A 27821-nucleotide genomic window follows, 5' to 3' on the forward strand; every position below is an offset into this window, starting at 1 on the left:
ATTCACAGATTAGCCTAAGACTTGGCGTGGAGGTCACGGCGACAGGCCATAGCCCCCCCCCCCGCCTCATTTGTCAACGTCTGTTTGCTGGTCCAAAACGTCAAACAAGCAGGAAAAAAAAAAACACAGTCCAAAGCTCACATTGTTCGTCAGCAAAATACAGACAAAAGTGTGGCGAGCAGTGATATGTCGACTCATTCGGGTGTTTCTGAAAACAAATAGTTGGGGTGGTCTTTCACACAAAGTAGTGTTGTCCCGAATACCAATATTTTGGTACCTGTACCAAAATTATTTCGATACTTTGCGATACTTTTTTAACTAGAAGGGACCACAAAAAATGTCATTATTGGCTTTATTTTATCAACAATTTTTAGGGTACATTAAACATATGTTTCTTATTGCAAGTTTGCCCTTAAATAAAATAGTGAACATACAAGACAACTTGTCTTTTAGTAGTAAGTAAACAAACAAAGGCTCCTAATTTAGTCTGTCGACATATGCAGTAACTAGACATGTCCGATAATGGCTTTTTTGCCGATATCCGATATTCCTATATTGTCCAACTCTTAATTACCGATTACGATATCAACCGATACCGATATATACAGTCGTGGAATTAACACATTATTATGCCTAATTTTGTTGTGATGCCCCGTACGGCTGAAAGGACGCGTCAACGTAGTCGACGTTATCGGTTACGTAAATACATCGACGCCGTTTTTGTGCGTCGACGCGTCGCATATTTACGTCACACTACCGTCATGGTGGAGCGCAAAGCAGACTATGCGAGCGAGGGGGAAAAAGCACGCCAAAAGTCGTCAAAAGTGTGGGAGTATTTCAATAAACGGCCTAATAATGTTGTTGTATGTACACTGTGTCGAGCTGAAATAGCATATCAAAGCAGCACAACGGCTATGAACGAACATTAGAAAAGAAAACCATCAACCATCAACTAGTCAATCGTCCGCGTGAGCATACGTTGTCATCATTACACAAAAACATGAATGTGTCATTTGTATCTGCTAGGGGTGTAACGGTACGTGTATTTGTATTGAACCGTTTCGGTACGGGGCTTTCGGTTCGGTACGGGGGTGTACCGAACGAGTTTCTAAGCTAAAGCTAAAGTCTTAACGAGCTGCTTTGCTCCGCATTGTCCCACCCACACAACCATCTGATTGGCACACACAAAGCATTATCAGCCAATCAGCAGTGCGTATTCAAAACGTTACCAGCCAATCAGCAGTGCGTATTCAGAGCGCATGTAGTCAGCGCTGTCAGCAGGTGAGCAGATATGGTGTTTAGCAGGTGAGCATCAGGCAGCGGACTCTCCCCAAATGATAATAAACACCTCCCAGTCAACTACTAGTAACATCACTATGAGCCCGTTGACCTTCTAGAAACTTCAACTGCAGCTCAGCTCACTCGCAGTCCTGGCTGGAGGTGAAGGCTAATTAGCGCTCAGTTCCAGCCACATCGACCCCTTCTGAGCGCCTATTTTCAGCTGCTGGGAATATTGTAAACAAGAAAAGAACCAGAGCATGTAGACATGCTAACCTTTCTTCATTACAACTGTTAGTCACTCACTGGAATGAGTAGAATTGGTTATTGTGTACTGTGTTCGACTGGATGTTTATTTTGCACATTTTAAAAGCAATACTTAATGTTTACAGTGCTCCAGAATATTTATATTGGCACTTTTTTGTATTGGATGTTTATCTTTTATTTTTGCACAATTTAGCAAATAAGCAATACTTTCACTTTTGTTGAAATGTTTACACTGTTGTTACAGAATATTTCGTTTTGCACTTTTTTGTATTGGATGTTTATCTTTATTTTTGCACATTTTAGCAAATAAGCAATACTTTTACTTTTGAAATGCTTATACTATTGCAGAATATTAAGATTTGCACTGGAAGTTTACTTTTATATTGCACATTAAAAAGCAAATAAGCTACTTTTAATTTTGTTAAATGTTAAAAGTTTTAAATGTTTACATTGTTACAGAATATTTTGTCATGTTGTTGTTAATGTTGACTGAGTGGCCATACTTCTTTTTTTTTGTAAATAAAAGCCATGCCTTTTGAAAAAACGGGCCTACATTTATTTTTTCATCTTCATTTTAAATTTAAAAAAAAATCGGTAAGAGGAAAAATAATCTATAGATTAATCGAAAAAAAAATCTATAGATTAACCGAAAAAATAATCTATAGATTAATCGATAGAAAAATAATCGTTAGATGCAGCCTTAATGCCCCGCTGGATGCATTAAACAATGTAACAAGGTTTTCCAAAAATAAATAAACTCAAGTTATGGAAAAAAAATGCCAACATGGCACTGCCATATTTATTATTGAAGTCACAAAGTGCATTATTTTTTTTAACATACCTCAAACACCTGCAAGGGGTTCTGGGTATTTGTTCTGTTGTGTTTATGTTGTGTTACGGTGCGGATGTTCTCCCGAAATGTGTTTGTCATTCTTGTTTGGTGTGGGTTCACAGTGTGGCGCATATTTGTAACAGTGTTAAAGTTGTTTATACCAGTCACCCTCAGTGTGACCTGTATGGCTGTTGACCAAGTATGCCTTGCATTCACTTGTGTGTGTGAAAAGCCGTAGATATTATGTGACTGGGCCGGCACGCAAAGGCAGTGCCTTTAAGGTTTATTGGCGCTCTGTACTTCTCCCTACGTCCGTGTACACAGCGGTGTTTTAAAAAGTCATAAATTGTACTTTTTGAAACCGATACCAATAATTTTGAAACAGATACCGATAATTTCCGATATTATATTTTAAAGCATTTATCGGCCGATAATATCGGCAGTCCGATACTATCGGACATCTCTAGCAGTAACATATTGTGTCATTTTCCATTCTATTATTTTGTCAACATTATTAAGGACAAGTGGTAGAAAATGAATTATTAATCTACTTGTTCATTTACTGTTAATATCGGCTTACTTTCTCTTTTAACATGTTCTATCTACACTTCTGTTAAAATGTAATGATGACTTATTCTTCTCTTGTTTGGATGCTTTACATTAGTTTAGGATGATACCACAAATTTGGGTATATCAATCCGATACCAAGTCGTTATAGGATCATACATTGGTGTTGGAGCCAGTTGGAGCCTATCTATATTATTTATTTATTAAGTGTTTGACAATGAAATCAAATAATGTCAAGAAGGATGTTAATGAATTATTGGATGTTTTAGATTTCATTGTGATTGACTGATTGTTTTCAGCTGCTTACGCTCCTACTGGTGAGCCACTTCCTCCTCCTATAATTAAGAAGACAGGACAGCTGGGGGCCCTTTGTCTGTCTATCATGTTGAAGGAGTGAGGAGTGGAACAGTTTGTGTACCGCTAAAACTATTTATTTTGAAGCCACGCTAAACTAGTTAGTTTGAAGCCACGCTAAATAAGTTATTTTGATTATATTGAAAGTCAACCACGGAGAATATTTTTTGTTTGTGAAAATAAATTATGATAATTTGAAATCTCGACATATCTCCGCGAGTGCTTATAAGGAATTTAGTGAGTCAAACACCTCCTCCTCAAGACTACTCTGCATTACTTTATTTTTATTTTTTCAAAACTTTTTTGAATGCAAGAGTAGCCGTTACTTATTATTATTATTATTATATTATTATTCAAAGTCCTCATGTGTCCAGGGACATATTTCCTGAGTTTATAAACATAATATAAATTTTTTTTAAACGAAAGAAGATGACGTGATGCCAAAAAATATCGACATAATCATAATAGTATTGACTGGATACGCTCCTGTACTTGGTATCATTACAGTGGATGTCAGGTGTAGATCCACCAATGGCGTTTGTTTACATTTTGACGCTAATAAACACGCCTAAGGCCAAGACGTCCCTGTCTCAGTGCCGTCTCATTCTCCGATGTACCCTTACACATAAATTCAGAAAGAAACACCACCAAAGGCTTCATTATTGTCCGCTGACTGCTTTGTCGTCCACAAGTCGCAGACATTCTCCGTGTGTGTTTTACGCTTGAAACGTGTTTTGTCCAAACTTAAACATTCATTTATGTTCCAACACATTCATCCCCGCACATTAAAATAATTTGTTAACTGTTGAAAATTATCTACACTATAGCGCACATTTTTGTGCTAAATGAGAGACGATGGGATTATTGTCACACTTCAACATCTCCAACATGTCAATGCTGCCTCTTTGCAAATGAAGATCTGTTCCTTATTGTCTTACCTTGGATTGATAAAGGGAAATAAATGTTTCTATACTACATTACCCAAAAGGCTTAGAGCCGTAGACATGAGCCGTGCCCATTTGAGTGGTATGAATGATGGTATGCTCTTTATTGACATTGCAAGTACAAAGAATTTACAGAAACAAATTTGATTGGCGAAAATGATGGTGATTGACCAAAGTTTGCAGGGAAGTTGTGGGCATTGGGCAAAGTTGCGAGGCCGCGGACAAATGGTTGAATTTGTGTGGATTTGCGCAGTCACAACTTTGCAAATTCCTGGAGGAAATATAGGTATTGCATGGTATTCTTACCTGCTCATGAGTGACAGGGATGAGCCGCTGCTTGGAGAGTTCCCTCAGCGTGTTGACGTCGGTCCTCATGTCCAGCTTGCAGCCCACCAGGACCACTTTGGCGTTGGGACAGAACTCCTGCGTCTCGCCTTGCCACTGCACAGACACACGCAAAATGCATTACTCGGCCGTTCTCATCGACCAATCCAGACATTCAGGTACTGTACAGCCGTGTTTGGTAGTGCAAGAGAAGTGGTCCGGTTGAGTTAAACGTGGACACTTTTCAACTTTTGCTAATAAAATAAACAGCTTTGCTGGCCTCAGTCTGGGGTCCAAAATAGTACACTGGGAATGTTTTAAAACCACATCGCATCGAAGGCATCAGTTAGTGTCAGCATAATATAAGCAACGTTGGGCTTGCAAGATTTCCGGGTTTTTGGGCTTGTTTTTGAACGAGTGGTTGCTTATTTGGGATTGCTTTTTTGTCCCCAAAATAGAGCAAAATACAAGTCCCTACTACACAACGTTTCCTGGTTAGTGTTATAGATTATAGCGTTATAACTTTAGGGAGGGGTACCATTCACATTTAACCAATACGGTACCAATTGCCAGTAGTGAAGTGAAGTTATATAGCGCTTTACATAGTGAAACCCATTATCTGCATCTTTAAGCTACATTTAAACCAGTGTGGGTAGCACTGGTGTAAAGCGTTTTGATGGCGGGAATTGAACCTGGAACTCTCAAGTTGCTGGCATGGCCGCTCTACCAACTGAGCCACGCCACCCCCAAAACGGTATCTGGAATCGATACAGGTACTCAACGGTACCACTTTTTGGTACTTTTGTGTGTATTGATAAATGTTATTGGTTTGATGAGAATTTTTACATTTTTACTGTATCGTTTATAAACGAGCTGACTATGATAACTGTGCAGGCAGTTGTTATATCTTGTTTTAATTTTGAGTCTCATTTGCAATGCAGTTGCACTTCCAAGACATTAAATGGCAGTACTGTATAAGCTATCTATGGTTTGTTGTCTAACGAGGGAAGAAGCTTTTTCCATGAACATGAATGTGTTATATCACGCCCTACGAAGTGTTTGTACTGTATGTATAGTGCGTATTACACACCAGCTGTTTGATTGTAAAATTCACCTTAGCGCAGAGAACCATTCAGAGCATAATTAAAAACAATTGTTTATTTTTTTGCACCATGACTAGGGAAGGTTGTTTGTATTGTGTCATATAGCTAAATGTAGCGCATAGTATCATTCAGAGCATAAATAACGTCATTGAGCTAAATTACTACTAAAAGAAAAGTTGTCTTGTATGTTCACTATTTTATTTAAGGACAAACTTGCAATAAGAAACATATGTTTAATTTACCGTAAGATTTTTTTGTTCAAATAAAGCCAATAATGCAATTTTTTGTGGTACCCTTTATTTAGAAAAGTATCGAAATACATTTTGGTAGCGGTACCAAAATATTGGTATCTGGACAACACTACTATACACTCACCCCGCTGAACTGTCATCTGGGTCACGGCACCACTGTAACCCGCTTGGTTTGGTCCCTGCTCTTCTTTTCCACCCCGGAAGCAGGCAGGTTACAGTGGTGCCGTGACCCAAATGAGAGTGATGTTTAGCGGGGTGTGTGTAACGGAAGCCAGCCGGTGTGGCTGCGCCATGTGCACGTTGGTAGACCTCACTCCCTGACAACTTCAAGAGCAATGCTGATAGTCTGGGCTTTTAGCTCGGTAGTTATGTAACCAAGCGGGTTACATAGGCGCTGCAAAAAAGGCACAAATGGTGGAAAGGTGGCTCATTTCATTTTTTTGCACATTTGTCCTTGGTAGAGGTCTGTGCATCATCCAAATGTCTTTATGCATGGAGATATCAAATTAGTTTGCTCGGATATGCCATATGTCACATGATGGATTGATATTTTGATCAAGGCGGAAGTCAATTGATCAATGTTTTCCTCACACGAGCTTTAAAAACACTTTATTTTGGCTTCTAAAAGGTGCCAAATGTCACCTCTCAGGCTCTACGGCAGGGGCGTCAAACTCATTTTAGATCGGGGGGCCACATGGAGGAAAATCTACTCCCAACTGGGTAAATTCACGGCACGATAACTTAAAAATAAAGACAACTTTAGATTGTTTTCTTTGTTTGAAAATAGAACATTCTGAAATTGTACAAATCATAATGTTGTATGTTTTTTCTTACAATTACCTGTTGCGGTTAATAGTATATACACTTTATTTGTCGTTATTTATATTTTCTGAATAAATGATGTGATAATGTTCATCAGTCAACTCACTGGTGTTAATTTTCAATCTATCAAGATAAAAAAATTATATCAAAATCAACCCCGAAAGGGACAAGCGGTAGAAAATGGATGGATGGATGAAAATTACAGTATGTTATTCATGTAGTTTGATCATTTTCCTCGACTGATGTACTGACATCATGTGGTTTATTTTGTACACATGTAGCATCATCTACAAAGATACAAAGAATTGCTATGGCGACATCTAGTGGACACATTTAGAACAGCTGTTTCCTCCATTCAAAATTTTCAGGGTACATTTTATACTAAAACCTAGGGATGTCCAATAATATCGGACTGACGATATTATCGGCCGATAAATGCTTTAAAATGTAGTATCGGAAATTATCGGTATCGGTTTCAAAATTATCGGTATCGGTTTCAAAAAGTAAAATCTATGACTTTTTAAAACACCGCTGTGTACACGGACGTAGGGAGAAATACAAAGCGCCAATAAACCCTAAAGGCACTTCCTTTGTGTGCCGGCCCAGTCACATAATATCTACGGCTTTTCACACACACAACGGAATGCAAGGCATACTTGGTCAACAGCCATACAGGTCACACTGAGGGCGGGCGTATAAACAACTTTAACACTGTTACAAATATACGCCACACTGTGAACCCACACCAAACAAGAATGACAAACACATTTCGGGAGAACATCCGCACCGTAACACAACGTAAACACAACAGAACAAATACCCAGAACCCCTTGCAGGACTAACTCTTCCGGGACGCTACAATATACACCCCTGCTACCCCCTACACCCCCCACCTCATCCGCCCCAACCCCGCCCACCTCAACCTCCTCATGCTCTCTCAGGGAGAGCATGTCCCAAATTCCAAGCTGCTGTTTTGAGGCATGTTAAAAAAAAATACTGCACTTTGTGACTTCAATAATAAATATGGCAGTGCCATGTTGGCATTTTTTTCCATAACTTAAGTTGATTTATTTTGGAAAACCTTGTTACGTTGTTTAATGCATCACAACAAAATGAGGCATAATAATGTGTTAATTCCACGACTGTATATATCGGTATCGGTTGATATCGGAATCGGTAATTAAGAGTTGGACAATATTGGAATATCGGGTATCAGCAAAAAAGCCATTATCGGACATCTCTACTAAAACCTGTTCGCGGGCCTGATCCGGCCCTCGGGCCGTACGTTTGACGCCCCTGCTCTACGGGAACAACAGTTTCTGCATCCCCGGAATATTACGCATGCCATGTCTGATGTTCAAGTCAACCTCTGACCTCTCAACCCCCCTACGCTGCCGCCGTGCGCCAATCAAAGGCATTGATTGCTAGAGGCTCCTCTCCCAGCTGCCATCCGGCAACCTTGCTTGTCAGAGCAGGTCAAGAGTCTAATCTGGGATGGCCATTGTGGCAACTGGTGTTCCACGCAGGGGCCAATGAGCTGAGAAACTGAGATTACCGGCACGGCGGTTCAAGGCTGGGGGAGGATCAGGGGTCATGGTGAAACCCCCCGCCTCTCGCCTGTGGAGGGATTCATGGGAAAAGCCGAGGTGCCTCTACCCTTGTTGACAGCGTGCACTGAAGTTGTAGGGGTCCTGGGTTAGATCTACAAAGTCTACAGGGGGGGGCTGCATATTTGGAGATCCAGGCAGTCCACTTAACACATCAGTGGGGACCGAGAACACACACAAACACACATGTGGCTTCAAGATTAGAGACCGCAAAGGGAACGTATACCACACCAACCACATTTAGGCTGTCTTTTACACAGCAGGGTTTTTTATGGCCAGAGGCGGGTTTTTGCTGCGGGCAATGTGAGCGACCGCCCAGGGCGCAAACCATGTGGGGCCACACCAGTGGAGTAGGGTCGCCCTACTATCTGAGAGGTTGTGACATGAGAGAAGAAGAATGTTTGTATTGTCACATTTAGGGCTGGGAGATATAGCGATATCAGTTAATAATTTCAAAAAATATGTTTGATAAAACATTGAATATACAGTCGTGGTCAAACGTTTACATACACTTGTAAATAACATAATGTCATGGCTGTTTTGAGTTTCCAATCATTTCTACCACAGAACTTTCCTCCAGAAGGTCTTATCTGTGTCCATGTGAGGTCGGATGAAACAAAAATTGAGCTGTTTGGCCACAATACCCAGCAATATGTTTGGAGGAGAAAAAGTGAGGCCTTTAATCCCAGGAACACCATTCCTACCGTCAAGCATGGTGGTGGTAGTATTATGGTCTGGGCCTGTTTTGCTGCCAATGGAACTGGTGCTTTACAGAGAGTAAAACTGAGGATTACCGCCAAATTCTTCAAGACAACCTGAAATCATCAGCCCGGAGGTTGGGTTTTGGGCGCAGTTGGAAGTTCCAACAGGACAATGACACCAAAAACATGTCAAACGTGGTAAAGGAATGGCTAAATCAGGCTAGAATTAGGATTTTAGAACGGCCTTTCCAAAGTCCTGACTTAAACGTGTGGACAATGCTGAAGAAACAAGTCCATGTCAGAAAACCAACACATTTAGCTGAACTGCACCAATTTTGTCAAGAGGAGTGGTCAAAAATTCAACCAGAAGCTTGTGGATGGCTACCCCTAGTGGTTAGAGCAGTGGTTCTTAACCTTGTTGGAGGTACCGAACCCCACCAGTTTCATATGCGCATTCACCGAACCCTTCTTTAGTGAAAAATAAAAAAAATTTTTTTTTTTAATTCAAGAAAAAGTTATATGTTTTTGGTAACACTTTAGTATGGGGAACATATTGTAAGTAACAAATACTTAATTTAGAGTTATTTGGACACTAGGGGAACATATTCTACGTAATAAAGACTTAATTTAGAGTTATTTGGTTAGGGTCAGGGTTAGAGGGTTAGGGTTATAATAAGGCCATGCCGATTAAGGCATTAATAAGTATTTAATAATGACTAGTTATGAGCCAATATGTTACTAATTTGCATGTTAATAAGCAACTAATTAATGGTGAATATGTTCCCCATACTAAAGTGTTACCATGTTTTTTTTACTGGTGCATAAAATGAACCGTGCATGAACATCACCTTGTTCAAAGAACAAAACCAACACAGTGCATAAACTCACAACAAATTACACACCTGCAAATTAGTCAGCTGTTGCCGTATCCGTAATACGCCGATAGGGAGAAGTTTGTATTTACACGATGAGTCGGGTGTGTTTTGACCTCCGCCGAACCCCTGAGGCAGACTCACCGAACCCTTAGGGTTCGATCGAACCCAGGTTAAGAACCACTGGGTTAGAGTGTCCGCCCTGAGATCGGTAGGTTGTGAGTTCAAACCCCGGCCGAGTCATACCAAAGACTATAAAAATGGGACCCATTACCTCCCTGCTTGGCACTCAGCATCAAGGGTTGGAATTGGGGGTTAAATCACCAAAAATGATTCCCAGGCGCGGCCACCGCTGCTGCCCACTGCTCCCCTCACCACCCAGGGGGTGATCAAGGGTGATGGGTCAAATGCAAAGACTTTTGACCACGACTGTATGTATTTTGTTCTACATCAGAAGAAACCGGAAGTTGCGAAGCAAGGTTGGTTGCATGAACAAAAACACTTGCTCTGTGGTAACTGAGCAACTGATCATTGGGAGTGACACGCTGACAGCCAATCAGGTAACAGTATCAACTATCAAGTTTGGTTGCACCATCTTGTTGTCTCTTGGTCGATTCTTTGCATAGAGTGAGAAGAGAAAGTACAAATGAGTGCTGCAGAGAGCGAAGAAAGGTGCAAAAAGATCACATTTAAAAAAGTTAAAAGTTAAAGTACCACTGATAGTCACACACACATTAGGTGTGGTGAAATTACCCTCTGCATTTGACCCATCCACTTGTTCCCCCCCCCTGGGAGGTGAGGGGAGCAGTGAGCAGCAGTGGTGGCCACGCTCGGGAATCATTTTGGTGATTTGAAGCACTTTGGGCATTTAGACTGACAAAAAAAAAAAAATCAGATCTGTGTCACTTGAGGGCAAAAATATCAAATTTAGGGGCCAAAGATTGTGGATGACTGATAAGAGGCCTCGCTCTAATCATTGAATTCTACTGTCAAATAAATAGAGAGAGATGCACACCTCTTGTATTCATTTTGAAAGCCAGAAACAAAGAAAGGGAACACACAGACATAGCAAGTTAATTTTCATTTATCATTCAATTATCGGCCTAGGCAAACAATAGTATAAATGTTTAATGCCTCTGGGACATGATATTTATTGCTTTTTATGGCATTTAAGGCCTTAATTTTCGCAAAATCCATTTAATTAGTTTTATTGCTTTTTTTTTTATGACCCGTGGAAACCCTACGTATACAAATATTGCAAAGTAATCAAGTTAAATATTGCACATGGGTGACATATTCATTATTCCCGAGCTTGAATGTACACCTGAAATGCACACAGCGGCTTGAAAAATGATCCATAGAGACGTGCCGCAAAAGGCGGCGCCACAAAGTATTAACTCGGCGGGGCTGAATTGCTTGGATTTACATGACCTCACGTCCGGCTCATTACACATGCGTGGTGGTCAAGCCAGCGCCTGTTCTCAATAGGTACTAGGCGCCATTTAGCCTTTCGCGGAAAAAAAATGCCCTATGCCCTAACGCAAGGCATTATTATGGTCATATGGACGGCAAGTAGTGGACATATAGAGGGAGAGGGAGAGAGATAAAGAGAGCGAGAGAGAGAGAGAGAGAGAGAGAGAGAGAGAGAGAGAGAGAGAGAGAGAGAGAGAGAGAGAGAGAGAGAGAGATCAGAAGGCATAATAGAAAGTATCTGTATTTGATTGTTTACATTTGATTATTAGCAATCCGGGGAGGGTGTTAGTTTAGGGTTGTAGCTGCCTGGAGGTGAACTTTAAGTGCGGTTTTGAAGGAGGATAGAGATGCCCTTTCTTTTATACCTGTTGGGAGCGCATTCCACATTGATGTGGCATAGAAAGAGAATGAGTTAAGACCTTTGTTAGATCGGAACCTGGGTTTAACGTGGTTAGTGGAGCTCCCCCTGGTGTTGTGGTTATGGCGGTCATTTACGTTAAGGAAGTAGTTTGACATGTACTTCGGTATCAGGGAGTTGTAGTGGATTTTATAGACTAGGCTCAGTGCAAGTTGTTTAACTCTGTCCTCCACCTTGAGCCAGCCCACTTTAGAGAAGTGGGTAGGAGTGAGGTGGGATCTGGGGTGGAGTATAAGGCAGCAGAGTCAAAGTTTGCAGTAATCACTTCGTTAAAGTTTGTTTGATATACTTTTACCGTAGTTTCCAATTGAAGTATTATTTTTTTTTTTAAATTTAGCTCCAACTGACCCAAATCAATCATAAATGAAGCTTTTAGCACATACACAATGTTGATATTTACAATTCTATTTTGATAAAGACGGGAAAAACATGCGTACTCGTAAAAAGTAGAGATGTCCGATAATGGCTTTTTTGCCCATATCCGATATTCCGATATTGTCCAACTCTTAATTACCGATTCCGATATCAATCGATACAGACATATACAGTCGTGGAATTAACACATTATTATGCCTAATTTTGTTGTGATGCCCCGCTGGATGCATTAAACAATGTAACAAGGTTTTCCAAAATAAATCAACTCAAGTTATGGAATAAAATGCCAACATGGCACTGCCATATTTATTATTGAAGTCACAAAGTGCAGTATTTTTTTTAACATGCCTCAAAACAGCAGCTTGGAATTTGGGACATGCTCTCCCTGAGAGAGCATGAGGAGGTTGAGGTGTGGGGGTGGGGGGTAGCGGGGGTGTATATTGTAGCGTCCCGGAAGAGTTAGTGCTACAAGGGGTTCTGGGTATTCTGTTGTGTTAAAGGCCTACTGAAACCCACTACTACCGACCACGCAGTCTGATAGTTTATATATCAATGATGAAATCTTAACATTATAACACATGCCAATACGGCCGGGTTAACTTATAAAGTGACATTTTAAATTTGCCGCTAAACTTCCGGTTCGAAACGCCTCTGAGGATGACGTATGCGCGTGACGTAGCCCGGCGAACACGGGTATGCCTTCCACATTGAAGCCAATACGAAAAAGCTCTGTTTTCATTTCATAATTCCACAGTATTCTGGACATCTGTGTTCGTGAATCTGTTGCAATCATGTTCATTGCATTACGGAGAAGGAAGCTGAGCAAGCAAAGAAGAAAGTTGTCGGTGCGAAATGGACGTATTTTTCGAACATAGTCAGCAACAACAGTACACAGCGCTTCTTTGTTTACATTCCCGAAAGATGCAGTCAAGATGGAAGAACTCGGATAACAGAGACTCTAACCAGGAGGACTTTTGACTTCGATACACAGACGCCTGTAGAGAACTGGGACAACACAGACTCTTACCAGGATTACTTTGATTTGGATGACAAAGACGCAGACGTGCTACTGTGAGTATGCAGCTTTGGCTTCTAAACATTTGATCGCTTGACCGTATGTGCGCAACTTTTTAAAAATATATAAGCTTTATGAACCTTGGGTTAGGTGAACGGTCTTTTGGGCTGAGTGATTGTGTGTGTTGATCAGGTGTTTGAATTGTATTGGCGTGTTCTATGGAGCTAGGAGCTAGCATAGGAGCTAGGAGCTAGCATAACAAACACGCAGGTGTTTTTATGCAGGATTAATTTGTGGCATATTAAATATAAGCCTGGTTGTGTTGTGGCTAATAGAGTATATATATGTCTTGTGTTTATTTACTGTTGTAGTCATTCCCAGCTGAATATCAGGTACCGTGAGTATGCAGCCTTGGCTGCTAAACATTTGATAGCTTGACCGTATGTGCGCGTCACGTACGTAACTTTTTAAAAATATATAAGCTTTATGAACCTTGGGTTAGGTGAACGGTCTTTTGGGCTGAGTGATTGTGTGTGTTGATCAGGTGTTTGAATTGTATTGGCGTGTTCTATGGAGCTAGGAGCTAGCAGAGGAGCTAGGAGCTAGCGTAACAAACACGCAGGTGTTTTTATGCAGGATTAATTTGTGGCATATTAAATATAAGCCTGGTTGTGTTGTGGCTAATAGAGTATATATATGTCTTGTGTTTATTTACTGTTGTAGTCATTCCCAGCTGAATATCAGGTCACCCCCGGCTCTCACAGCATCTTCCCTATCTGAATAGCTTCAACTCCCCACTAGTCCTTCACTTGCACTTTACTCATCCACAAATCTTTCATCCTCGCTCAAATTAATGGGGAAATTGTCGCCTTCTCGGTCCGAATCTCTCTCACTTCATGCGGCCATCATTGTAAACAATAGGGAACTTTGCGTATATGTTCAACTGACTACGTCACGCTACTTCCGGTAGGGGCAAGCCTTTTTTTTATCAGATACCAAAAGTTGCAATCTTTATCGTCGTTGTTCTATACTAAATCCTTTCAGCAAAAATATGGCAATATCGCCAAATGATCAAGTATGACACATAGAATAGATCTGTTATCCCCATTTAAATAAAAAAAATTCATTTCAGTAGGCCTTTAATTGTAGATTTAAGAACTACCACAACAGCTGTGATGGCGGGAGAAGGCTGCAGCAGAAAAGGGTCCCCAGTCATCTTGGACTCCATGCCACTGGACCCTGACCCGATTCTGTCAAGGATCGTGTGGTGACTGTCTGTGCACCAGTCTCCCCACGTTAAACAAAGTCACGCACAGGCATCTTCCATAAAGGGATACATCCCTACCAGGAGGATCGTCATATTCGTTCGAGTGACCGCTGATGATGAGGTGTGATTCACTACAATAGGGCCCCACAGCACACTGGATTCCAGTTAATTGAAATACCACAACACTGGATATTGTTCAGATAAGTTACATTTAAGAACTTGCACACAAAGCAACACTGGAGGTGACTATGACGTTCGCATTTTCCGCGCATGCGTATTAGGTCGCGTTGCGCCGGCGGACGGAGGGGCGAGGTGGTCCTAAATGGTGGCATTGTTGTGTGTGGACACGGATAAGGTTAGGTGAGATTTACCCTGGATAAACGGGCTCTAATTCTGATTCTTACATGAGCAAAATTGATGCATATTCATCCGGGAAAGTATTGATACCAATGTCCTTTTGACCTAGCCACACACAGAGAAGTTGTAGACCTCCATGCTTTTCCAAGTTTTCTTCTGTTCTGACATGTGGAACACAAGATAGTTCGACACGTCTGAGAACTCCACCAACGGATAATCTTTGAGATCACCCAACAAATCTTTTTTTGATAAGAGTAACTTGTAGGGTTCCACAAGGCTCGGTATTGGGACCTAAGTTATTTATACTTTATTACAATTATATCTGTTCAGTATCTAATAAATTGAAATGTATTATGTTTGCAGATGATACAAATGTATATTGTTCAGGAGAAGACTTGAAGGAAGTGTTGAGTATAATAGAGGTTGAGTTGATTCAGCTAAAAAAATGGTTTGATATTAATAAGTTATCATTAAATGATAAGAAAACTAAATTTATGGTGTTTAGTGGTGCAAGGACCAATTGTGAAGCAAAATTCAAATTAAATCAAGCGGAAATTGATAGAGTATATAAAACTAAATTCTTGGGAATAATAATCGATCATAACTTCTGTTGGAAACCGCATATTGAATATATAAAGGGAAAAATATCCAAATCCATTGCTATTCTGTATAAAGTAAGACACATACTGAATAAGACATGTCTGCATATGTTATATTGTTCTTTTATTGTCCCATATTTAACATATTGTGTTGAAGTTTGGGGAAATGTTTATAAAACAAATATAGACCCAATAATTAAACTTCAAAAAAGGGTCATTAGAATAATACACAAAGCGTGCTACTATGAACCTACCAATCCATTATTTATAAGTTCTAATATGTAAAAATTTTAAGATATTGTGTTTTTAAAAACAATGGAAATGATGTTTCGAGTAAAGAACAACAGCCTTCCAGCTTGTATTCTTAGGATATTTAAATTAAGAGGAGAAAATTATAATTTACGGGGGATATTGATCTTTGAAATAGGTAAAGTAAGAACGAATATAAAATACAAATGTATTATAGTTTTAGGAGTTAAATGGTGGAACAAACTCAGTGATGAGCTGAAGACATGTACCGTATTTTTCGGAATATAAGTCGCACCGGAGTACAAATCACACCTGCCGAAAATGCATAATAAAGAAGGGAAAAACAAATAAGTCGCACTGGAGTATAAGTCGCATTTTTTGGGGAAATTTATTTGATGAAACCCAACACCAAGAATAGACATTTGAAAGGCTATTTAAAATAAATAAAGAATAGTGAACAACAGGCTGAATAAGTGTACGTTATATGAGGCATAAATAACCAACTGAGAACGTGCCTGGTATGTTAACGTAACATATTAGGGTAAGAGTCATTCAAATAACTATAACATATAGAACATGCTATACGTTTACCAAACAATCTGTCACTCCTAATCGCTAAATCCCATGAAATCTTATACGTCTAGTCCGGGGGTCAGCAACCCGCTGCTCTAGAGCCACATGCGGCTCTTGAGCGGCGCCCTGGTGGCTCCATGGAGCTTTTTCAAAAATGTATGGAAATGGGAAAAAAATGGGGTGAAAAATATATTTTTTGTTGTAATATGGTTTCTGTAGGACAAACATGACACAAACCTTCCTAATTGTTAGAAAGTCCACTGTTTAATATGTTTTGTCCTACTAATTTCAGCGGCCCTTGAACTCACCGTTGTGTGGACTGTGACTCATCAGTTTCTTTACATGTACAACTTTCTCCGACGCTGCCACAGAAAGACGTGTTTTTTGCCACTCCTTTGTCTCATTTTGTCCACCGAACGTTTTATACTGTGCATGAATGCACAAAGGTGAGCTTTGTTGATACAGTATTATTGACTTGTTATGGAGCGCTTATCAGGCATATTTACATCCTGTGTTGCCATAATTATAACACTTCAAATTTTTTGCGGCTCCAGACAGATTACTTTTTTGAATTTTTGGTCCAATAAGGCTCTTTCAACATTTTGGGTTGCCGACCCCTGGTCTAGTCTCTTACGTGAATGAGCTAAATAATATTATTTGATATTTTACGGTAATGTGTTAATAATTTCACACATACACTACCGTTCAAAAGTTTGGGGTCACCCAAACAATTTTGTGGAATAGCCTTTATTTCTTAGAACAAGAATAGACTGTCGAGTTTCAGATGAAAGTTCTCTTTTTCTGGCCATTTTGAGCGTTTAATTGACCCCACAAATGTGATGCTCCAGAAACTCAATCTGCTCAAAGGAAGGTCAGTTTTGTAAGTTCTGTAACGAGCTAAACTGTTTACAGATGTGTGAACATGATTGCACAAGGGTTTTCTAATCATCAATTAGCCTTCTGAGCCAATGAGCAAACACATTGTACCATTAGAACACTGGAGTGATAGTTGCTGGAAATGGGCCTCTGTACACCTATGTAGATATTGCACCAAAAACCAGACATTTGCAGCTAGAATAGTCATTTGCCACATTAGCAATGTATAGAGTGTATTTCTTTAAAGTTAAGACTAGTTTAAAGTTATCTTCATTGAAAAGTACAGTGCTTTTCCTTAAAAAATAAGGACATTTCAATGTGACCCCAAACTTTTGAACGGTAGTGTAAGTCGCTCTTGAGTATAAGTCGCGCCCCTGGCCAAACTATGAAAAAAACTGCGACTTATAGTCCGAAAAATACGGTAGTTCTTTGTTAAGGTTTAAGAAAACCTTAAAAAGGTGAAATAATTGAAAATGATAAAATATAGCAACGATTGCTTTCATCCCATTGATTTTTTTTAAACGTAGTTCCAGGCAATCTAATTTTCAGTGAATGTATAGGATAGGCAAATATAAGCTTTGGCTTCAGCCTATTCCATTTTCGGTCATTCTTTTTATTTTATTTTTGTGTGTAAATGTGTATGATTATTAAATATGTATACCGTATTTTTCGGACTATAAGTCGCAGTTTTTTTTCATAGTTTGGCCGGGGGTGCGACTTATACTCAGGAGCGACTTGTGTGTGAAATTATTAACACATTACCGTAAAATATCAAATAATATTATTTAGCTCATTCACGTAAGAGACTAGACGTATAAGATTTCTTGGGATTTAGCGATTAGGAGTGACAGATTGTTTGGTAAACGTATAGCATGTTCTATATGTTATAGTTATTTGAATGACTCTTACCATAATATGTTACGTTAACATACCAGGCACGTTGTGAGGGACTCGCATGGCTGCAGTTTGTGTGTCCCCAAGATGCAAGAACCAGGAGGAGGATGAGCAGGTAAGATGATTTTAATGAACAAAAACAGAAAATAAAGCAGTCTTGCAGAGTTGTTCCAAACATAGAAGTCTATCATCGAGCACTGAAGAGTGCTCGAGAGAAAACATAAATAGACATATGCTGATTGGCAGCAGGTGTGGACCGGCTGCCAATCAACGGCAGGTGAAGGGAAAACAGTGCTCCGCGGAACAGGAAATTTAACAAAATAAGAGCACTGACCGGAAGTAATACAAAAACCAAGGAGACAAACAGAAAGGAAGTGACCGATCGTCACAGGACCCCCCCCTCAAGGAACAGATTCCAGATGTTCCCTGGAAACAATCATGTAAAAAGTCCAAAAATTACGGGAGGGTGGAGGGAGGAGTTGGTGGAGGGTCGCCAGGCCAAATGTCCTCGCAGCCAGCGAGGGAGCGTCAGGTGGCGGCGACGCGTTGAACGCCGCTGCCACTGGCGAGGTGGGCGACCGCGGAACGGCCACATTAGTGGCCGACAAGGAGGCGGAAGCGCGTGGTACCTGAGCACCAACAGCTGCAAAGGTCCACACGCAGGTTCTGCAGATCGCAGCAGACAGCGCGGAGGAAGTCCATAACACCGCCGCGTCTTTGGCGGATGAGGAGGAGGTCGCACAGCCGGTGGCGACGATGACGACAGCGCCATGGGAGGAGTCTTCGATGGCGGCACCGTGCAGTGTCCCGCCGGTGACGCGGAAGATGTCTGCGCCGTGGGAAGGCGCGCCTGGGAAGATGAAGGTGGCGGCGATGATGTCTCCGTGGGAGGAGACGATGGCGGGGATGACAGCGGCGTGTGCTTGGCTGCACTGCTGCTGGTAGTAGCCCCCCCTCCAGTAGGCGGATGCCAGACGCCGTCCACCACAGGGAGAAGGAGTTCCGGGTTGTTGATGTCCCCCGGTGCGAAAACCAGGGACGGGCGGTAGGGGGCCAGGAGGAGGGAAAAAGACACGTCCCTCGCCGAGTCCCAGCAGGAGGCCAGGAGGGACATCATGGAAGGCTCCACTGGAGCCTTCGCCGGACTGGCAGGACGAGCGGGTGCTGGAAGGGATAGCAGCCGTGGTGCAGCTGCTGGAAGCTGCCTTGGAGCAGGAACGGGTGCTGGGCGCTCAGCCGGTGTTGGTCGTTGTGGCGCCGCGACCGGCGTAAGACGCGGGGCTGCGACCGGCGTGCGACGCGGTGTGGGAACCGGAGGTCGACGCGCCGGCACAGGCGATTGCCGTGGAGCCGGGACAGGACACACAGCAGGCGACGGGGAAGATGGCGGCGGTGGCCGCGCCGGTCGGAGAGCCGGAGCCGGCGGCCTAGCCGGGAGGAGGGAAGGCGGCGGTGGCCGCGCCGGTCGGAGAGCCGGAGCCGGCGGCCTAGCCGGGAGGAAGGAAGGCGGCGGTGGCCGCGCCGGTCGGAGAGCCGGAACCGGCGGTCGAGGCGGAGGGAGAAGGTCCGAGCCTGCTGTGGGCTGGGACCGCACAAACCTGGCTTTCAAGTCCTCTATGAATTGTGCGGTCCAGAACGTCGGCTGTGCGTCGCCGACAGGGGTTCTCGCGAGGACACAGCATTCTGGCTCGATGATACTGTGAGGGACTCGCATGGCTGCAGTTTGTGTGTCCCCAAGATGCAAGAACCAGGAGGAGGATGAGCAGGTAAGATGATTTTAATGAACAAAAACAGAAAATAAAGCAGTCTTGCAGAGTTGTTCCAAACATAGAAGTCTATCATCGAGCACTGAAGAGTGCTCGAGAGAAAACATAAATAGACATATGCTGATTGGCAGCAGGTGTGGACCGGCTGCCAATCAACGGCAGGTGAAGGGAAAACAGTGCTCCGCGGAACAGGAAATTTAACAAAATAAGAGCACTGACCGGAAGTAATACAAAAACCAAGGAGACAAACAGAAAGGAAGTGACCGATCGTCACACACGTTCTCAGTTGGTTATTTATGCCTCATATAACGTACACTTATTCAGCCTGTTGTTCACTATTCTTTATTTATTTTAAATTGCCTTTCAAATGTCTATTCTTGGTGTTGGCTTTTATCAAATACATTTCCCCAAAAAATGCGACTTATACTCCAGTGCGACTTATATATGTTTTTTTCCTTCTTTATTATGCATTTTCGGCCGGTGCGACTTATACTCCGGAGCGATTTATACTCCGAAAATACGGTAATCTGTACTGTTAAACTGGTCACACAAAATGGTTGATGGTTGATTATATGACCAAAATAAATGTATTTCATTCATTCATTCATTCATAAAGTATAGGGGTCTATTCCATTGCATGGTTTGATATTTTGCTCATATCTGCTTTTTGCAGGAAGATCTAGGCTCCTTGCGTACTCTTAAGAGTTTGCGCTGCTTGCCGCACAGTTGACCACCACTCTTTTTCACTTCCGCGAAGAAGTCACGTGACGGAATACAAGCAATAAATGCATGCTGCTCAAAAATGAAAATCATGAATATGACTTTTTCCTTCAACTTTGTGTTAGTCTTTCACATAAAATCCCAATGAAATACATTCATATGGTGTTAATAAGGTGATGTTTCACAGTAAATCTCCATCACTGCAGAGTGTTTTTTCCCTTCATTCTCATTAGGCGCGAACAGCCTCTCTCTCCTCTTTGATGCAGCTGCCGAGGCTAATTTGCGTATCTGATATTCCGCCCGACTACCCCCTCTGACCTTCCATTCTTGCGAGCATAGAAGGTCAAGTATCCGTGGACATTTTGATGAGATAAAAGAGCGCCCTGCTGAAAACCGGGCTGTGATTCGCTCCATTACGGCAGAGCCACCAGAGGGCAGAGGGATTAAAAGCTGGTAGTTCTCCCGTGTCACAGCAGATATTACAGCCAAAAATGGTGGAAAACTACCTTTTTAATGACGCTGTCCAAAGTCTCCGGGCGGCTGATGTCAAAGCAGACCAGCACGGCGTCGGAATCGGGATACGCCAGCGGCCTCACGTTGTCGTAGTAAGAAGAACCTGTGGACACAGCAGGGCATATGGCAAAAAAAAGGTCAAGATGGCCGCTGAGAAATTAATTTAGGCTGGTTTTGGAGGAGAGTTTAGTCACACATACACCAGATGGCTCGTTATGTCAATTAGGGACACAGCGCTCACGTCTAAAGGTGAGGTGACGGTCATTCACGGAGACATTTGGACACGCCGCGGAACCGAATTCCCTTTTCAAAATAAAATATCCCACAGGAAGTACAACCGCACCTTGGTTTTTGTAAGTAATCTGTTCCAAAAAGTCTTGATGAAAACTAGAGATGTCCGATAATGGCTTTTTTGCCGATATTCCGATATTGTCCAACTCTTAATTACCGATTCCGATATCAACCGATACAGATATATACAGTCGTGGAATTAACACATTATTATGCCTAATTTGGTTGTGATGCCCCACTGGATGCATTAAACAATGTAACAAGGTTTTCCAAAATAAATCAACTCAAGTTATGGAAAAAAAATGCCAACATGGCACTGCCATATTTATTATTGAAGTCACAAAGTGCATTATTTTTTTAAACATGCCTCAAAACAGCAGCTTGGAATTTGGGACATGCTCTCCCTGAGAGAGCATGAGGAGGTTGAGGTGGGCGGGATTGGGGGGGGATAGTGGGGGGTGTATATTGTAGCGTCCCGGAAGAGTTAGTGCTGCAAGGGATTCTGGGTATTTGTTCTGTTGTGTTTATGTTGTGTTACGGTGCGGATGTTCTCCCGAAATGTGTTTGTCATTCTTGTTTGGTGTGGGTTCACAGTGTGGCGCATATTTGTAACAGTGTTAAAGTAGTTTATACAGGTACCCTCAGTGTGAACTGAGGGTGGCCACAAACTTTGTAAGTCTTTCACAACATCTGCCAATGGAACAAGAAAATTTGGCTTGTCAAGACTTTCACAAACAAGTAAAATTAGCTAACCTCAATGAACCCAAAAAATACCTTAAGATAAGTATATTCTAATAACAAGTGCACTTTTCTTGGTAGAAAAAAAAGGAGACCTTTTTGCACAATATGTTGAAAAATATTCTTAAATTAAGTAAATGCTAGTGCCATTATCTTGACATAATGATATGCGCTCTGCATTACATTTCTTGAAACCAGCAAACTTACACTAAAAACTAGTTTATTTTTCTTAATGGAAAGGCAACAAGGCAACCACTTGTTACTCTCGGGGTCTCCTAGCCGCTCAGGCAAATTATATGGTCTAAAGATGCATTTTTCCATCGATAACATGACATCATCGCGCCAAGTGCGTGCTGTTTCAACCAATTAGTGTGCATATATACAGCCCGGCCCCCGGCCACATTTTTTTTATTGTAATTTTGAAGAATTTATCTGAATGTGCATGAACTATTTCTGTTCAAAATGATGACTTATTTTATCTTTGTGAAAATATTGGACACAGTGTGTTGTAAAGCTTATGAGATGTGATGCAAGTGTAAGCCACTGTGACACTGTTGTTCATTTCTAATTTTTATTATTTTTTATTAATGTTTTTAATGATAATATCAATGAGGGATTTTAAATTTTTAATCACTGCTATTTTGAAAATGTACTAATATTGATGCTGTTGTCGATAATGTTCATTTTTGTTTCACTACATTTGGATTGTTCCGTGTCATGTGTGTGTGTGTCCTCAATTGCTCTCAATTGCTCTGTTTATTGTTGTTCTTAGTGTTGCTGGGACGGTTTTGGTTTTGGAATTGTATTGCATTGTTGTGGTATTGTTTTGTTGATTGATTAATAAATTCATTAAAAAAATAAATACATTTTTAAAAAAAATAGTTTGAAATGTCACATGTTAAATGTTTAAATATTAACTGTCAGTTTACTGTACTGTGCCAACTGTACTACTATATGAGTATGTGTTTTCTATTGTTTCATTGAAAATAAAACAGCAAAGTCCATTTGGCTGTTATCTGTTTTAATTATGAGACACAATTGTGTCAAAATCATGATTTTTTGTTTCATGCTTGAAGTAAGAATTGATTACTTTAAAAAAAAGTAGTTTTATACTTGTGAGTGTTGATGACACAGCTTTGCAACAGTTGATATTCTAGTTTCAAGCATGTTTTACTCAATAAAGGTCATCAAATCTCAGCAACAAGCTGTATTATCTTACTGAGATCATTTAGGACCAAAACCCTTAAAACAAGTATAACACTAACATAAAATCTGCTTAGTGAGAAGAATTATCTTATCAGACAGAAAATAAGCAAATATCACCCTTATTTGAGATATTTAATCTTACTTAGATTTCAGTTTTTGCAGTGCGCCACATCCCACCTCCCCGGATTGTAATTAATCAAACGTAAATAATCAAATGTATATACTTGTTCTTATGCTTTCTGGGCTCACTATGTTCACTGCTCGCTGTACATATCCTACCAAGTCAGACCTACACTGTTTCAACGTCCATTTCTCAGATGATATAATTGTTGATGACTGAAGTGCTGTTATCAACCAAACCTAGCTTAACCTAGCTAGCCTAAATAGCATGTTAGCATCGATTAGCTTGCTGTCATGCACCAACCTAATATGCCTGATTAACACTCCAACAAGTCAATATTATTAACAAAGCTCACCTTTGTGCATTCACACACAGCATAACACGTTTGGTGGACAAAATGAGACAAAGTAGTGGCATAAAACACGTCTTTCTGTGGCACCAATCAGAGAAAGTTGTACATGTAAACAAACTATGATGAGTTCAAGGATCGCTGAAATTAGTAGGACAAAACGGTGCTTGCCAAATCCTCTTATCAGTGAAGGATGTTTAATATAAACAGTGACCTTTGACTGACACCCTCCCCCCTCCAACAACCAAATGTAAATAATCAAATGTATTTCTAATGTATATACTTGTTCTTATGCCATCTGAACTCACTATGTTCTCTGCTCGCTGTACATATCCTACCAAGTCAGACCTACACTAATTTCAATGCCCATTTCTCTGATGATGCAATTGTTGATGACTGAAGTGCTGATATCAACCAAACCCTCCTCATCCCACCCCCGGATTGTAAATAATGTAAATAATTCAATGTATATACTCTGATGATTAACTTGTGTGATGACTGTATTATGTTGATAGTATATATTCATACAATGAATTGATTAAACAAGTTGAAAAACGTATTCGGGTGTTACCATTTAGTGGTCAATTGTACGGAATATGTACTGTAGTGTGCAATCAACTAATAAAAGTCTCAATCAATCAATCAAAAGGTTTTCGGATGTTTTCTAAGAGGGCTTTATTTGCGTAATAGAGAACTCCCATTACCTGCATAGTTAGTCGTATTTAAAGGCCTACTGAAACCCACTACTACCGACCACGCAGTCTGATAGTTTATACATCAATGATGAAATCTTAACATTGCAACACATGCCAATACGGCCGGGTTAACTTATAAAGTGCAATTTTAAATTTCCCGGGGAACTTCCGGTTCAAAACGCCTTTGGAGGATGACGTGTGCGCGTGACGTCGCGAGGTCCACGGAAGTGTTTGGACCCTTTTGGACACAATACAAACAGCTCTGTTTTCTTCGACAAAATTCCACAGTATTCTGGACATCTGTGTTGGTGAATCTTTTGCAATTTGTTTAATGAACAATGGAGGCTGCAAAGAAGAACGTTGTAGGTGGGATCGGTGTATGCGGCTGGCTGTAGCAACACAACGAGGAGGACTTTGTTGGATAGAAGATGCGCTAGCGGCGAACTCACCTTGACTTCCTACGTCTCCGGGCCGCCGACCGCATCGTCGATCGCTGGAACGCAGGTGAGCACGGGTGTTGATGAGCGGAGGAGGGCTGGCTGGCGTAGGTGGAGCGCTAATGTTTTTATCATAGCTCTGACGAGGTCCCGTTGTTCAGTTAGCGTCGTTAGCAACAGCATTGCTAGGCTTCGACATGCGTCGAATACACATTAACCGTGTATTTACATGTCCAGTGTTTGGTTCGGTGTCTCCTGATAGTAGTATTGTTGATCTTCTGTCTATCCTTCCAGTCAGGGATTTATTTATTTTGTTTCTATCTGCATTTGAGACAGATGCTATCACGTTAGCTCATGCTAAGAGCTTCGTCGATGTATTGTCGTGGAGATAAAAGTCACTGTTAATGTCCATTTCGCCTTCTCGACTCTCATTTTCAAGAGGATATAGCATCCGAGGTGGTTTAAAATACAAATCCGTGATCCACAATAGAAAAAGGAGAGAGTGTGGATTCCAATGAGCCAGCTTGTACCTAAGTTACGGTCAGAGCGAAAAAAGATATCTCTTGAACTGCATTCTAGTCTGTCACTCTAACGTTCCTCATCCACGAATCTTTCATCCTCGCTCAAATTAATGGGGTAATCGTCACTTTCTCGCTCCTAATATCTCTCGCTCCATTGTAAACAACGGGGAACTGTGAGCAGCACTACCGCTTGTGACGTCACGCTACTTCCGGTAGGGGCAAGGTGAGCAAAAGTCGATTTTCTCTACTAAATCCTTTCAGCAAAAATATGGCAATATTGCGAAATGATCAAGTATGTATGACACATAGAATGGATCTGCTATTCCCGTTTAAATTAAAAAAAATTCATTTCAGTAGGCCTTTAATGACCTAGAATGCATACAAACAGAAAAACATACGCGTTCTTGTCTTACATAGGGATTGTGATTGTGAACGATAGGCAAATTCCCCTCTTAGGGGTGTGCGACTGCAAAAGTCCTTACTCTATCTTGGTCTTTCAGGCAGAGCTTCGGTCTCCTTTAAATCGCGAGTAAGAATGTCGAGTGGCCACTCCACGCAGCCCTCAGCCCGCCGCTGTAACCTCACTCTGCTTTTGCACACAATTCCTAATCATCTCGAGAGTTGAGCGAACGCCAGCACAAAAGGCCAAACTGAAAGGGCGAAGCCTTTTAATCCGTCCGACTCATTCCTCAAACTGTCCCGTCTTTGCAAATGATGTGAAATGTTCGGGGGGAATTCACACACTCGCCTCGCCGCTCGTGCTCATTCTGTGCACCTTGATCGAGGCTGAAGGCAGACAAGCGTCTTGTGTTGCTCCCCTGTCTAATTAGAGGAACTCCAACTCGGCGTGTGCTCGTCATACTTTTGCACCGCGGCGGCATCAATATTGTTTGCAGCACGCCGCACGCCTGCTGCTCGCAGACCCCCGGCCTGTCGGGGTGAATGGACCCTAAAGCAGAGCCTGTTTTATCATCACTATGGTTCCCTTTGTGAATGACGGAATGGGAGGACAACAATGGCGAGCACACGGCGCTCGCCATTCAGCTCGCTGCCCCTTGTTAACCTGCACGCTCCCCGCCCCCCCCCCTGTGCGGAACAATGCAACAAACACGCACGGAACACGCATTTTACTCGCTGGCTGCACAATAAACATGGATGCCTCTCAGCCTCTGAGTGGAAACGTCCTAAACATACAACATAACGCTGTACAGTACATAGTTGAAGAATGACAACAAAAACTATGTGTTTAAAACAGCTTATTTGATCATTATGATGAATCCTGTCACAGAGAATATGCAATTTTGTGCCAATCTGACGACTAGTATATTTAAAACTATGTTAAATATGCGACAAAATTAGGGATTTCTGACGTTAGGATTAGAGATGTCCGATAATTGCTTTTTTGCCGATATCCGATATTACGATATTGCCCAACTCTTAATTACTGATTCCGATATCAACCGGTACCGATATATACAGTCGTGGAATTAACACATTATTATGCCTGATTTTGTTGTGATGCCCCGCTGGATGCATTAAACAATGTAACAAGGTTTTCCAAAATAAATCAACTCAAGTTATGGAAAAAAATGCCAACATGGCACTGCCATATTTATTATTGACGTCACAAAGTGCGTTTTGTTTTTTTTAACATGCCTCAAAACAGCAGCTTGGAATTTGGGACATGCTCCCTGAGAGAGCATTACGAGGTTGAAGTGGCCGGGGTTGGGCGGGGGGGCATGGGGGGTTTGATTGATTGATTGATTGAGACTTTTATTAGTAGGTTGCACAGTGAAGTACATATTCTGTACAATTGACCACTAAATGGTAACACCGGAATAAGTTTTCCAACTTGTTTAAGTCCATTTAAATTGATTCATGATACAGATATATACTATCATATATACTATCATCATAATACAGTCATCACACAAGATAATCACATTGAATTATTTACATTATTTACAATCAGGGGTGTGGAGGGAGGGGGGGGGGTGGGGGGGGGGGTATGGACATCAAGTAGTGGACATAGAGAGAGAGAGAGAGAGAGAGAGAGAGAGAGATCAGAAGGCATAAGAAAAAGAAAAAGTATCTGCATTTGATTGTTTACATTTGATTATTTACAATCCGGGGAGGGTGTTAGTTTTGGGTTGTAGCTGCCTGGAGGTGAACTTTTATTGCGGTTTTGAAGGAGGATAGAGATGCCCTTTCTTTTATACCTGTTGGGAGCGCATTCCACATTGATGTGGCATAGAAAGAGAATGAGTTAAGACCTTTGTTAGTTCGGAATCTGGGTTTAACGTGGTTAGTGGAGCTCCCCCTGGTGTTGTGGTTATGGCGGTCATTTACGTTAAGGAAGTAGTTTGACATGTACTTCGGTATCAGGGAGGTGTAGCGGATTTTATAGACTAGGCTCAGTGCAAGTTGTTTAACTCTGTCCTCCACC

At 41.4% G+C, this 27821-nt stretch overlaps 1 protein-coding gene across 1 annotated transcript in view; it reads right to left on the minus strand.

The window, feature by feature from the left end:
• Nucleotides 1–27821, minus strand: part of rnd2 (Rho family GTPase 2) — a 98051-nt gene that overhangs the window by 7987 nt on the left and 62243 nt on the right. The window contains exons 3-4 of the mRNA XM_062050071.1: nt 21011–21120; nt 4549–4683 (exon numbers count right to left, since the gene is read on the minus strand). Coding sequence (XP_061906055.1) covers nt 4549–4683; nt 21011–21120 — 245 coding nt within the window. The remainder of the gene's footprint in view (nt 1–4548; nt 4684–21010; nt 21121–27821) is intronic.

This window comes from Entelurus aequoreus, linkage group LG06 (genome assembly GCF_033978785.1).
Source record: "Entelurus aequoreus isolate RoL-2023_Sb linkage group LG06, RoL_Eaeq_v1.1, whole genome shotgun sequence".
Lineage (NCBI taxonomy): Eukaryota > Metazoa > Chordata > Actinopteri > Syngnathiformes > Syngnathidae > Entelurus > Entelurus aequoreus.